This window comes from Oncorhynchus clarkii, chromosome 12, assembly GCF_045791955.1.
Source record: "Oncorhynchus clarkii lewisi isolate Uvic-CL-2024 chromosome 12, UVic_Ocla_1.0, whole genome shotgun sequence".
NCBI classification, from domain to species: Eukaryota; Metazoa; Chordata; class Actinopteri; order Salmoniformes; family Salmonidae; genus Oncorhynchus; species Oncorhynchus clarkii.
In genome coordinates, this window is record NC_092158.1 from 60215783 (window position 1) to 60229773 (window position 13991).

Genomic DNA, 13991 nt, shown 5'->3' on the forward strand with positions numbered 1-13991 from the left:
GTTTTAGACCTGGACATAGCATCATTTCAGCTGGTATGCTTGTCTTAAAATGTATTCCTTCTCCCTCTGTTTTGGAAGGACTCACTGATGTGACATGACTGGATCTGTGAAAGCTATGTAAGAGAACCCTTGCTTTCACCTAATTGTCCAATCAGGTTAGATCAGTGACTGAACAGGTACATGCTCATTGGGAGTCGTAGGTTTGTGTACCTTAGGTCCCAGGCTGGTCCAGCCAATCTTTGGATCAATGCCTCTCTGGTAGACCGCCTGAAACTCTGCGAGGATTATGGGATAGTTGGCCTCCAAGACCTCAATGTCATGTCGATGGGCGTCACGTGGGAAAAAAGGAATGCTGGGGACATCTGGGAGGAAGAAGAGATGAGGCTTTTGGATGGAGGAGCGATCATTTAATGTGGCCTGAGAAAGACAAATCACAGAGAAAGAGTCATACATTCTAGAGAAAGAACTAAACATTAGACATTGGTTAATACACATTTATTGTAATTGTTTTACACTGAGGATGAAAACAAACAAAAACATGCAAGGGATGTTTTGTAAATATATATTTTTTTGCTTTCTGTTCTTTAAATGCCAACCACCAGGACACCAAACACACACAGGGAGGCTGGGAACAACATAAGCAGGTTAGGGATTGTCTGTCTTATCTGAAATAAATAAAAACAAATCATATTCTAATGCTATCCAAGGCCTTTATACACACAAATGGTTACTCTTTCAATAGCATATGACATGTATTAATTACAGTGTTAGAATGTTGCATTCAGAATGACTGCTCATTAGCTTGAAGGGGGATCCCTCGAGGCCCAGCGGTTCTAGTGTTAAAACAGATCAATATCTTCGGTTTTGTACTGTTGATTTTGTCATACACACACATGCAGGACTTAGAAAAGTATAGCTGTGTTCTTTCTCAAATGGCACAGATAATTCTGGGCGTTCACTATAAAAGTTACTGACCGCACACCAATACATGTATTTGAGTAAAACAATCACTGAAATAACAGCAAACACTGGAGTGGTTTGTTTCGTTTTCTTAATGGCAGCCTCCCGAAACCAACATCCGACATTCCAAAATATAGATAGCAGCCTTACAATTCCTCATCTCACCAACCATATACAGTGGGGAGAACAAGTATTTGATACACTGCCGATTTTGCAGGTTTTCCGACTTACAAAGCATGTAGAGGTCTGTAATTCTTTATCATAGGTACACTTCAACTGTGAGAGACGGAATCTAAAACAAAAATCCAGAAAATCACATTGTATGATTTTTAGCATTTTATTGCATGACATAAGTATTTGATCACCTACCAACCAGTAAGAATTCCAGCTCTCACAGACCTCTTAGTTTTTCTTTATGAAGCCCTCCTGTTCTCCACTCATTACCTGTATTAACTGCACCTGTTTGAACTCGTTACCTGTATAAAAGACACCTGTCCACACACTCAATCAAACAGACTCCAACCTCTCCACAATGGCCAAGACCAGAGAGGTGTGTAAGGACATCAGGGTTAAATTGTAGACCTGCACAAGGCTGGGATGGGCTACAGGATAATAGGCAAGCAGCGTGGTGAGAAGGCAACAACTGTTGGTGCAATTATTAGAAAATGGAATAAGTTCAAGATGAAGGTCAATCACCCTCGGTCTGGGGCTCCATGCAAGATCTCACCTCGTGGGGCATCAATGATCATGAGGAAGGTGAGGGATCAGCCCAGAACTACACGGCAGGACCTGGTCAATGACCTGAAGAAAGCTGGGACCACAGTCTCAAATAAAACCATTAGCAACACACTACTCCGTCATGGATTAAAATTCTACAGCACATGCAAGGTCACCCTGCTCAAGCCAGTGCATGTACAGGCCCATCTGAAGTTTGCCAATGACCATCTGGATGATGGTCATTGGAGGACGAATGGGAGAAGGTATTGTGGTCTGATGAGCTAAAAATAGAGCTTTTTGGTCTAAACTCCACTCACCGTGTTTGGAGGAAGAAGAAGGATGAGTACAACCCCAAGAACACCATCCCAACCGTGAAGCATGGAGGTGGAAACAACATTCTTTGGGGATGCTTTTCTGCAAATGGGGCAGGACGACTGCACCATATTGAGGGGAGGATGGATGGGGCCATGTATCGCGAGATCTTGGCCAACAACCTCCTTCCCTCAGTAAGAGCATTGAAGATGGGTCGTGGATTCCAGCATGACAACGACCCGAAACACACAGCCAGGGCAACTAAGGAGTGGCTCCATAAGAAGCATCTCAAGGTCCTGGAGTGGCCTAGCCAGGCTCCAGACCTGAACCCTATAGAAAATCTTTGGAGGGAGCTGAAAGTCCGTATTTCCCAATGACAGCCCCGAAACCTGAAGGATCTGGAGAAGGTCTGTATGGAGGAGTGCGCCAAAATCCCTGCTGCAGTGTGTGCAAACCTGGTCAAGAACTACAGGAAACGTATGGACTCTGTAATTGCAAACAAAGGTTTCTGTACCAATTATTAAGTTCTGCTTTTCTGATGTATCAAATACTTATGTCATGCAATAAAATGCAAATGAATTACTTAAAAATCATACAATGTGATTTTCTGGATTTTGTTTTAGATTCAGTCTCTCACGAAGTGTACCTATGATAAAAATTACAGACCTCTACATGCTTTGTAAGTAGGAAAACCTGCAAAATCGGCAGTGTATCAAATACTTGTTCTCCCCACTGTATATGATTCCAAGTTTCCGTGTGGTCTTTGTATAATGTACATATACACTGTATATATATCCAACACACATTTTTTGACCCTGTTCTATTGATTTCAACGTGATATCAATATGATTGATGAAGAAAATAGTGTTGTGTTCACCTTTCCAAGTTGGCGACTCACTTGAAACAAAATGTAGAAATCCAAAATGAAGCTGGCTGTCTTCTACAAGTTGTCCTAAACCAGTGAAATCGACTGCATTCGGAAAGTATTCAGAACCCTTGACTTTTTCCACATTTTGTTACGTTACTGCCTTATTCTAAAATTGATTACAAAAAATGTTTTCCCTCACACTCACACACACACACACTACCCCACAATGACAAAACAAAAATGGGTTAAGAACTGTTTGCAAATTTATGAAAATAAATAAATATATTACATAAAAAATATATATATTACATAAGTATTCAGACCCTTTACTCGTGCTTTGTTGAAGAGCCTTTGGCAGCGATTACAGACTCAAGTCTTCTTGGGTATGATGCAACAAGTTTGGCACACCTGTATTTTTGGAAGTTTCTCCCATTCTTCTCTGCAGATCCTCTCAAGCTCTGTCAGGTTGGATGGGGAGAGTCGCTGCACAGCTATTTTCAGGTTTCTCCAGAGATGTTCAATCTGGTTCAAGTCCTGTTGTCCTGTTGGAAAGTGAACCTTTCCAGAGTGACCATCTGGTTCTTGGTCACCTCCCTGACGCCTTTCCAAATAATGTCCAATCAATTGAATTTACCACAGGGGGACTCCAATCAAGTTGTAGAAACATCAAGGATGCTCAATGGAAACAGGATGGACCTGGGGTCAATTTCGAGTCTCATAGCAAATGGTCTGAATACTTGTGTAAATAAGGTGTTCATTGTTAATACATTTGCAAACATTTCTAAAAACCTGTTTTTGCTTTATCATTATGGGGTGTTGTGTGTAGATTGAGTGGGAAATCATTTTAGAATAAGGATGTAATGTAAGAAAATGTGGAAAAAGTCAAGGGGTCTGAAAACTTAACATATTTTCTTAAACAGGACATGCAACCTGACTATTTCCCCCACCCAACTCTCCTTCTATTGATTTCAACTTGATAAACGCAAGTGTCGCGTTTCTCTTTACGCTTTGGTGACCCCCAAACCAAAATGTTCTTTGGATGGTGGACCATTCTTGATAAACATAGGAAACTGTTGAGCATAAAAAACCCAGCAGCGTTGAAGTTCTTGACACAAATTGTTGCGTCTGGCACCTACTACCATACCCCGTTCAAACATTTAGATTTTTGTAATTTAGCAGACGCTCTTATCCAGAGCGACTTACAGGAGCAAAAAGTGCCTTGCTCAAGGGCACAGACATTTTTCACCTAGTCGGCTCAGGGATTCAAACCAGCGACCTATTGGTTACTGGCCCAACGTTCTTAACTGCAAGGCTACCTTTAATATTTTGTCTTGTCCATTCACCCTCTGAATGGCACTAACACAATCCATGTCTCAAGGCTTGAACATTTCTTTAACTTGTCTCCTCCCCTCGCCTGCCTTTCTCTAAACAGAATATTCAGTCAACCTTTTAATCTGTTCTTGATTATGGTGATATTATTTATCAAAGTGCAGCTTTTACTACTCTTAAACCTTTGGATGCAATCTATACCATAGTGCCCTTCATTTTGTTACAGGTGACAGTTTTGATACTCATCACTGCATCCTGTATCAAAAAGGTTGGCTGGACTTGGCTAAAGACCCATAGATCTCTACATTACTCTCTTTTTGTTTACAAGGCCCTACTTCAAAACTTCTGTCTTATCTAACTTTACTGTTGAAGTATAGACACCCGAGTTGCCACACTGTTCACAGGATTGGTTAACTCAAGGTTCCTATGGTCTCCATCGAACTAGGTAAATCAGCTTTTAGTTTTAATGCACCGTATTGCTGGAACAAAACTAAAAAAATACATTTCTTCTTGATGTTCTGGTGCCATTCAGGCAATTTAAAGTATTGACTGGGGACTTATTTGTGGAGGAATGTAACTATTTTTTGGGGTGATTTGTGATGTTTTATTTGTGATTCCGATGACCATGCTGTTATACAGGGTGTATTTGAAAAGGAGGTAAATAAAAGGCAATAAAAGGTAATAAGAGGTAAAAAGAGGTAAATAAAAGGAAATAAACGGTAATAAAGGGTAATAAGAGGTAATAAAAGGTAATAAAAATAAAATCTATATTGATTGAAGTGGATTTAACAAATTACATCAATAAGGGATCATAGCTTTCACCTGGTCAGTCTACTGTATGTCATGGAATGAGCAGGTGTTCCTGATGTTTTGTATACTCAGTATATTTAAAAATGTTTCTGCATTTGATTTGATTTATCAAAATGTCTGGTCAAAAGGAAGCATCAACAGCATCATTATTGTGCGTGCGAAGCAACACTACTATTAATTACACTTCAATTACTTATTATTATTATTATTTCCTACAGCTTTTATACGAAAGATCCCATTTCAACTAAATAATGTGCAGAAAGGTTCTTACATTTTTATTTGATATTTCATTTTTACTATTTTCTACATTATAAAATAATAGTGAAGACATCAAAACTATGAAATAACAAATATGGAATCATGTAACCAAAAAAAGTGTTAGATTCTTCAAAGTAGCCACCATGGCTTGATGACAGCTTTGCACACTCTTGGCATTCTCTCCACCAGCTTCATCTGAAATGCTTTTCCAACAGTCTTGAAGGAGTTCCCCCAAGCTGAGCCATTGTTGGCTGCTTTTCCTTCACTCTGCGGTCCAACTCATCCCAAACCATTTCAATTGGGTTGAGATCGGGTGATTGTGGAGGACAGGTCATCTGACGCAGCACTCCATCACTCTCCTTCTTGGTCATATAGCCCTTACACAGCCTGGAGGTGTTGGGTCATTGTACTTCTGAAAAACAAATTATATTGTGGAGTAAAGTACATTGCGTCGACGCAAGGGATAGTTAGAACGCTGATTATGCGTTGGTACACAGGCGGTAAAGTGTTTCTCTCCTCGCTGAATGACTGAGCAATATAAACCGATAATTGTTCATGTCTTCAAGATTGAATTTGAATTAACTGAATGGCGAGGATGAAGAAGAAGGTGATTGAATTTAGAACAATAGCATACAAATTTATCTTCCTCTGTCCAGCGTGCAGAACAGCTCACACCAAGGAAAAGACAACTTTTTTGTTGTTTCTACATTATCAGAAGAAGCTACCTGGACTGTAACCTATTTCTGACTATAAACTCATGTTTTATTGTAAGAGAAACGGAAATGGCTTCAGGACAACGAAAGAAAGTTGATATGAAAACCAATAGAACAGGAGAGAAATGGCATAGTGGTGGGCCAATAGGAAATACAATGGAAATATATTTGCCAAAATTACACTGTGTTGATCCCATGTTTTATGAGCTGAAATAAAAAATCCCAGAAATGTTCCATACACACCAAAAAAAAAATCAAAAATGTTACGCGCAAATTTGTTGACATCCCTGTTAGTGAGCATTTCTCCTTTGCCAAGATAATCCATCCATTTGACAGGTGTAGCATATTAAGAAGCTGATTAAACAGCAGGATAATTACACAGGTCCACCTTGTGCTGGGGACAATAAAAGGCCACTGAAATGTGCAGTTTTGTCACAATACAATGCCACAGATGTCTTAAGTTTTGAGGGAGTGTGCAATTGGCATGCTGACTGCAGGAATGTCACCCAGAGCTGTCGGCAGATAATTTAAATGTTAATTTCTTTACAATAAGCCGCCTCCATCATTTTAGAGAATTTGGCATTACGTCATACCGGCCTCACGTGTAACCACACCAGCCCAAGACGTCCAAATCTGTCTTCTTCACCTGTGGGATTGTCTGAGACCAGCCACTCGGACAGCTGATGAAACTGGGTTAGCACATCCAAAGAACTTCTGCACAAATTGTCTCAGGGATGCTCATCTGCGTGCTCGTCGTCCTCACCAGGGTCTTGACCTGACTGTAGTTCAGAGTCGTAACCAACTTCAGTGTGCAAATGCTCACCTTTGATGGCCATTGGCATGCTGGAGAAATGTGCTCTTCACGGATGAATCCAAGTTTCAACTGTACCGGACAGAGTGCCCCATGGTGGCAGTGGGGTTATGGTTTGGGCAGGCATATGCGACGGACAATGAACACAATTAAATTATTTATGAATTATGAATGGCAATTTGAATGCACAAAGATACCGTGACGAGATCCTGAGGCCCAATGTTGTGCCATTCATCTGCCGCCATCACATTTCAGCATGATACTGCACACAGGATCTGTACAAAATGTCCCAGTTCTTCCATGGCATGCTTATTCAGCATGTTTGGGATGTTCTGGATCGACGTGTACGGTAGCGTGTTCCAGTTCCCGCCAATATCCATCAACTTCGCACAGCATTAAAGAGGAGTGGGACAGCATTCCACTGACCACAATCAACAGCCTGATCAACTCTATACGAAGGAGATGTGTTGCACTGCATGAGGCAGATGGTGGTCACACCAGATACAGACTGGTTTCCTGTAAAGTACTTCAGTAAAATTACTTTGTCGTATCTGTACTTTACTATTTAACAACTTTTACTATTACTTCACTGCATTCCTGAAGAAAATAACGTACTTTTTACTCCATACATTTTCCCTGACACCCAAAAGTACTCATGACAGGAAAATGGTCCAATTCACATACTTATCAAGAGAACATCCCTGGTCATCTCTACTGCCTCTGATCTGGCAGACTAACTAAACAAATGCTTTGTTTGTAAATGACGTCAGTGTTGGAGTGTGCCCTTGGCTGTACGTAAATAAAATAAAAGCATTGTGCCATCTGGTTTGCTTAATTATTTATATACTTTATTTTGATATTCAAATATATTTTAAACCAAATACTTTAATAAGTCTTGCTCAAGTAGTATTTTCTATTAAAAAGGTATCTTTACTTTTACTCCAAGTATTATAAATTGGGAAATTTTTCACCACTGGGTATTTGTGACCAATAGATGCGATGCATATCTGTATTCCCAGTCCCAGAAAAAACAAAAAAAGATAATTGAAATTAAACTGTTCCACAAAAATGCACATATGAAAATCAGATTTTTTTATGTAAGGCATAATAAGTATCCTATTTTCCAAAATCAAAATTGCACCATTTTATTAACCCATGTTCTCTCAACTTTGGGTGTCACGTCTGCTGCTGCTCCTCCCCTCCGGTGTACGACATTGCCAGAGTACTAACCATCGGTCCTGGGATTCATCATTACGCACACCTGGCACTCATCATTATGCGCACCTGTTCATCATTAGGATTCACACCTGGACTCCATTACCTTCATCATCTCCTCCTCTTTATATGTCAGTCTCCCATGTTCACTCACCAGTTGGGATTGTTCTTGTGTATCGGCAGTTTGCCTTATGTTAGTGTCGTGTTCTTGGTTTTGTTGTTTTATTAAAATGTTGCTCCTTCTTCCGACTCACCGCCCATCATTACATCGGGACCACCGGCCAGGCGATATTTTTTGCTTGATGCAGAACTAGTGCGAGAGGAGAGACTCTCGGACAGAAACATCCACACCTCCATTAGTTTACAAAAGGATAGAATAATTAACAGGTCGATCGTGAGCTACCAGTAGCTCGCAGCCCATCTATGAGTAGCTCACCAAACAATTCTGATAGTGCATGCAATTCCACCACTAACTGTCAAACAAATCTCACAAGTATCAGACACCGCAATCTCCCAGCTACTATTTAATCAATACAACATTGACATTATCCCACCCCTGTTTAGCCACTATTGGCTTAAAAAGCCAAACCTAACAATATCTGCCCATTCATTTCCAGCAATATTGTCGTCTGTCTGTGTGGTACATGTGTTTGTCTCACTCCATGTGTAGCCAGTTGTGATAACTGTCTGATAACAGTTGTGGGTTGACAGAAAAACCTTCCCCTAAACGTTCAATAAAATGCTAACCGCAAAGTAGGCTAACCTGGCAGAAGTACTGTATATCATGAGTAAGTACTGTACATGGTATAATGATTCTCTACTACACTATACTTGCTTGTTTTGTCAACTGTTCGAATTTTAGCGAACAGAAAATGGCAGAGCGATTTCTGCATATTGCATCTTTAATATTAGAATTAGAATGGATCAATACAATGGCATAGCCCACCCTGTTCTTCATTCATAAGTGGTGATTACATAATTATGCATCACTGTTTTCCCTCGCTTATCAACTCACCCATTCTACCCCTTTATCCCCATTATACTTTACTTAATCTTTTTTAATCTGTTGTAATATGTGTGAAATTAGTTTAGGTTCAGTTTCAAGGAAATTATCGGAGTGATTATCTGTTGGGCACTGCACTTTCTACTGTCGGAAGAAGGAGCGGAGCAGGCCCTACTGTCGGGAGGAGATGCAACGGGGGGAAATCATTCCCTCCTAAAACTCCAGTTCTGTTCGTGATATTAAGATTCTAACACAGACAGTGTGTTATACAGACTTATTTATAAAAAGTCAAGGACGGAGGGTGGCATGACTTGAAAAATTGCAGAGTAATAAATAAATACAATTCATGAGCAGCCAGAATGACTGCTTTAGCGTTAAAGGTAGACTCAGGAATATGATGTAGATGCAGAAAGAAAATGGTATAATTTCTGCAACAAGTAAGAGCATTGAAGTGCGAGGCTCAACTCCTCCGCTGTTTTGGTGCACATGCACAGAAAGTGTGTGACTGTGTGAGAGCGAAGTGTTGCAAATATCACCATGTTAAAATGTTTAGTGTTGCTCGTGGTAAAGTCATTTAGCGGAGTCTACCTTTAAGAAAGGGCTTTTCACAGCACCATAAAAGTTCTATACAGAACCTTTTGAACATGGTTGTTTATAGAACCTTTAAAAATGGGTTCTATATAGCACCAAAAAGGGTTTTGCTATCGTTACAAGCCAAAGAACCATTTTCTGGTACTATATAGAATCATTTTTTTAAAGGCCCAGTGCAGTCAAAATTCAGTTTTGTGTCATATTTGTACAACAGCTGGTGAAACTAACACTGTAAAAGTGTTTTTTAAATGTGATCAGTGTTATTGCTGATAGTTGCTAGCTAAAAATACAATCGACACAGGACCTTTTTGGCCTGCCTGGTGACATCACCAGACGGTATAAATGAATAGACCAATAAGAAACAGAGTTCCAAACCTCTCTGCCAATAACAGCTCGTTTTCAGGTTACATATTCCTCCCATTAAGTCCTTCACTCCTAGACAATCCTACCAAAATTCTTCGATGAGAAAAGCTATTTTTGTTTCGTTTTGAATATTTTAATGGAAAACATATTACAGTAAGGTTGTTCTGATAGCTGTACTAATGTATAAAGTATTATATCTAGTGGCGAAGTTGGGTAACGTTACTGTAGCTTTTAATTTGCTAAATATCGGTGCAGAGCTATTTCCTGTCAGAACAATCCGAGCAATAACACCAGACAGACTAGCTCTATTTTTCTATCTTACTAGGCTTTGGTTAAAGATAAATCTGTAAGTACTTTGAGATTTTAGGACATGCTTTTGCTATTTCAAATTGTGTTTCTAGAATATTTATGTTTTTTACATTTCTTTTAGTTTTCTAAATTCCGATTATGCTAAGCTAATTGCGCTAACTATCGCCTATTCACTTAACATTGTGTGTTAGCATGCTAGCTAACGTTTCGTGATGGAATTTAGATTCTTTGGGTTTTGGATGTATAGAACTATTTTAAGTGTTCAGATATCTCTTGTGACAGAGCTAAAGTATAGTTATTAAGCTAAATGGACACTTATACACACAATCTATGTTTGTGATGTAAATTGTCATAATTTCTGCACGGTCATGTTGGCTAGCTAGGCTTATTTTCTTGTTGCTAGCTCGTGATAGAAATGCTGTTCTGTATTTGTATCCATTTGTGTGAATGTATATAGTGATTTTTCGAATACATTTTTTCCTTTCTGTATCGGTTACAGTTTTACAAACTAAATATCTTCAACTAAAGATTATTTTGTAACAGTATTTTTATTGGAATTTCACAATTTTCACCCATATTAAGAGATACAACAACAAAGCAAAAAACAGCACTCACATACACATACCTGGATACATAAATACGTACATACATACATAGATACATACATACATACATACATACATACATACACCATCTTCCTCTCCCCGTTTGGCGCTTCTCTCACCCCATCCCCATCATTGCGTCTCTCAATACATACATTTTAAACAAACATACAAACAGAAATTAAACAAAAAAGCTCAGTTTAAACCAAGAAGTTAGGTTTTAAGACATGGAACGTACAGTGTAATTCTGAAATAAATAGATCACCACCCTTCTAAGAGAATCCTTGCAGCATAATAGCTGATACCTCAGGTTCAAGATCATTTAGATAAGGTTCCCATACTTTGTAGAACTGATCTGTTTTAGAATGCAATGTACATGTCAGATATTCCAGTGGCACCCATTCAAATAGTATCTTATGCCAATCTTTAATAGAAGGAACCTTATCACTAATCCACTGTAAGAGGATGTTTTTCCTCGCTGCGAACGTAAGGATGTGGTAAAGCCTCCTCTTACCCACAGAAGTAACATTCCTACTAGGGAGACCTAACAGTAAAGAAACAGGGTCCAATTCTAGATAAACCCCTAGGATCTTTTCAATTTATTGCAAAACACCAGACCAGTATCACTGTAATTTGGAACATGACCATAAACAATGTGTTAGGGTGCCTGTATCAATTTTATATTTAAGACACCAAGGAGAAGAGGAAGAGGGGCTAAAAGCATGTCTGCGATTTGGGGATATATGCAATATGTGTATTATTCTTAACTGGATAGCTCTAGTATGATTACATATAGATATTGTTTGTGCATATCTCCAAATGTCCTCTGACACCTTTTCATCAATAGTAACAGACAATTCTTTCTCCCACACTTGTTTCACCCTCTGTGTGTCAACAGCAGAAAAGGACCTTAAAGCATCATAAAACAAACTTAGATATTTTCCTTTGTGGGAAAAAAAAGCATTCTTTCAATGACAGACACATCAGGGTTGCCAATTAAGATGGTGCTCTTCAAAATATAATTACTTGTAGAAAGCGAAAGAAGTCCTGCTTTGGGAGTCGGTATTTCTCAACCATCTGCTCAAATGACAATAAAATCTTATAAGCAAATAAATAATTTAGTCTGCCTATGCCCTTATTAAGTCAAAAGTTAAAGCCAGCATCCAGAAATCCTGGATCAAAATATGGGTTGTTAAGAATTGGGGAAAGAGCAGAGTTTGGACCTTCCCAAAAAATGTTGAACTGACCTCCATACTTTAAGTGTGTTAAGTGTAATGGGATTATTGCAGTGATCTTTTACAGACTTGAAACTTCTGAAAAACAAAAGATCCTGTAAGGGGTATTTTGAAAAAGAAGTCTCAATGTCTAACCAAATAGAGGAGTCATCATTGTTGATCCAGTCAGAAATATAACATAGGTGGGCACACCACTGATAGAACTTAATATTAGGCAGATCTAAGCCGCCCCCATAGAACTTGGCAGCTGCAATATTGCCATTTTAAGTCTTGGCTTGCGTTTACTCCATATAAAGGAACTTATATTCTGAGAAGTTAGCCTTCCATTTACATCCTTTATTACCTCATTGGAGAGTAATACTGGGATCATTTGGATTGGGTAGAGTAGTCTAGGTAAATTGTTCATTTTCAAGAGGGATATTCTACCCAACCATGCTATCGGAAGTGAGTTCCAGCGCTCCAGATCCTACCTTATTGTATCAAACAAGGGAACAAAATTGGCTTTGTACATTTGCTGGAATTCAGGAGTTACAAATATACCCAGATACGTAAAACCTGAGGGAGACCATTAAAAAAGAAAAGGGAGGAGAAGAATTAGGTACAGAATGAAGGTTATCAAGTGGCATAGCCTCTGATTTACTTAAGTTAATATTGTAGACTGAGAATTCGCTGAATAATTCAATAATATTAACGCGAGATGAATATCAGGCATTCATCAAAATACAAGATTATTTTATGGTGTACATCACCAATGAGCAGCCCCTGTATAGCAGGCCTACCAACAAAGTGATGACCTTGGCCAGTGGTTCCATAGCAAGTGCAAATAAGAGAGGGGACAGAGGACAGCCCTGTCTAGTACCTCTGCGTATAGAGAAGCTATTTGACCTTAGCCCATTAGTGAGGACAGCAGCCTGAGGATCATCATATAAAACTTTCACCCATTTTATAAAGTTGTCCCCTAGACCAAATTTAGTCAGAGCAAAGAATAGGTAAGACCACTCCACATGGTCAAATGCTTTCTCAGCATCTAGGGAGAGCACAAGGCCATCCATAGCACTTTGTTGGTAGGCTTGAATTACATTAAGAAGCCGCCTGACATTGTTACATGACTTACGGCCCTTAATGAAGCCAGTTTGGTCTCCTTTCACAATAAGTGGCAGTGAGTCCTCTAATCTTGTGGCTGGAATTTTAGAAAGCAATTTTCTATCCACATTCAGAAGGGAAATGGGTCTTTACGAGGAACAAGCCTGGGCAGCTTCCCTTTTTGAGAATAAGTGATATGTTGGCTTATCTCAGCGTTTGAGGGAGGTGGTCATTTGAAAATGAGGGGTTAAACATATCACGCAATGGCTCAAGGATCAGGCCATGGAACTCCTTATAGAACTCACTACAAAACCCATCTGGTCCTGGGGCCTTACCATTTTGCAGATTCTTAATTGCGAACATTATCTCTTCCTCGGTAATAGGGGCATTAAGGAGAGACCTCTGTTCTTCAGTGATTAGAGGGAGCTGAATCTTAGAAAATAAGTCCTCCATTAATTTGGGTGCGTCATTTGTCAGTTCTGAGGCATAAAGATATGCATAAAATGTCTTAAATTAGTCATTTATCAATTTATTTTCCATATAAATGATTGCCATCAGAATCAGTAATAGTAGCAATTGACTGTGAGTCAGTTCTCTTTTTTAGCTAGGTACGCCAAATACTTTCCTGGTTTATCTCCATGGTCATAAAGCTTTTGCCTGACAAATCTCATTTTCTTTTCAGCGTCCTGTGTTAGGAGAGAGTCCAACGTTGATCTAAGGACTGATATTTCCTTTAATAGGGCAGGAGTGGGTGTTTTAATGTAGTCCTTCTCTTTAATACCTAATTCACCCTCTAACGTTTTTTGCTTTTC

General features: G+C 39.2%; 1 protein-coding gene across 1 annotated transcript in view; it reads right to left on the reverse strand.

Moving 5' to 3' along the window:
- LOC139420886 (aspartate beta-hydroxylase domain containing 1) overlaps positions 1-13991 on the reverse strand; it is a 54363-nt gene that overhangs the window by 23767 nt on the left and 16605 nt on the right. The window contains exon 3 of the mRNA XM_071171275.1: positions 211-417. Within this exon, the coding sequence (XP_071027376.1) occupies positions 211-417 (207 nt within the window). The remainder of the gene's footprint in view (positions 1-210; positions 418-13991) is intronic.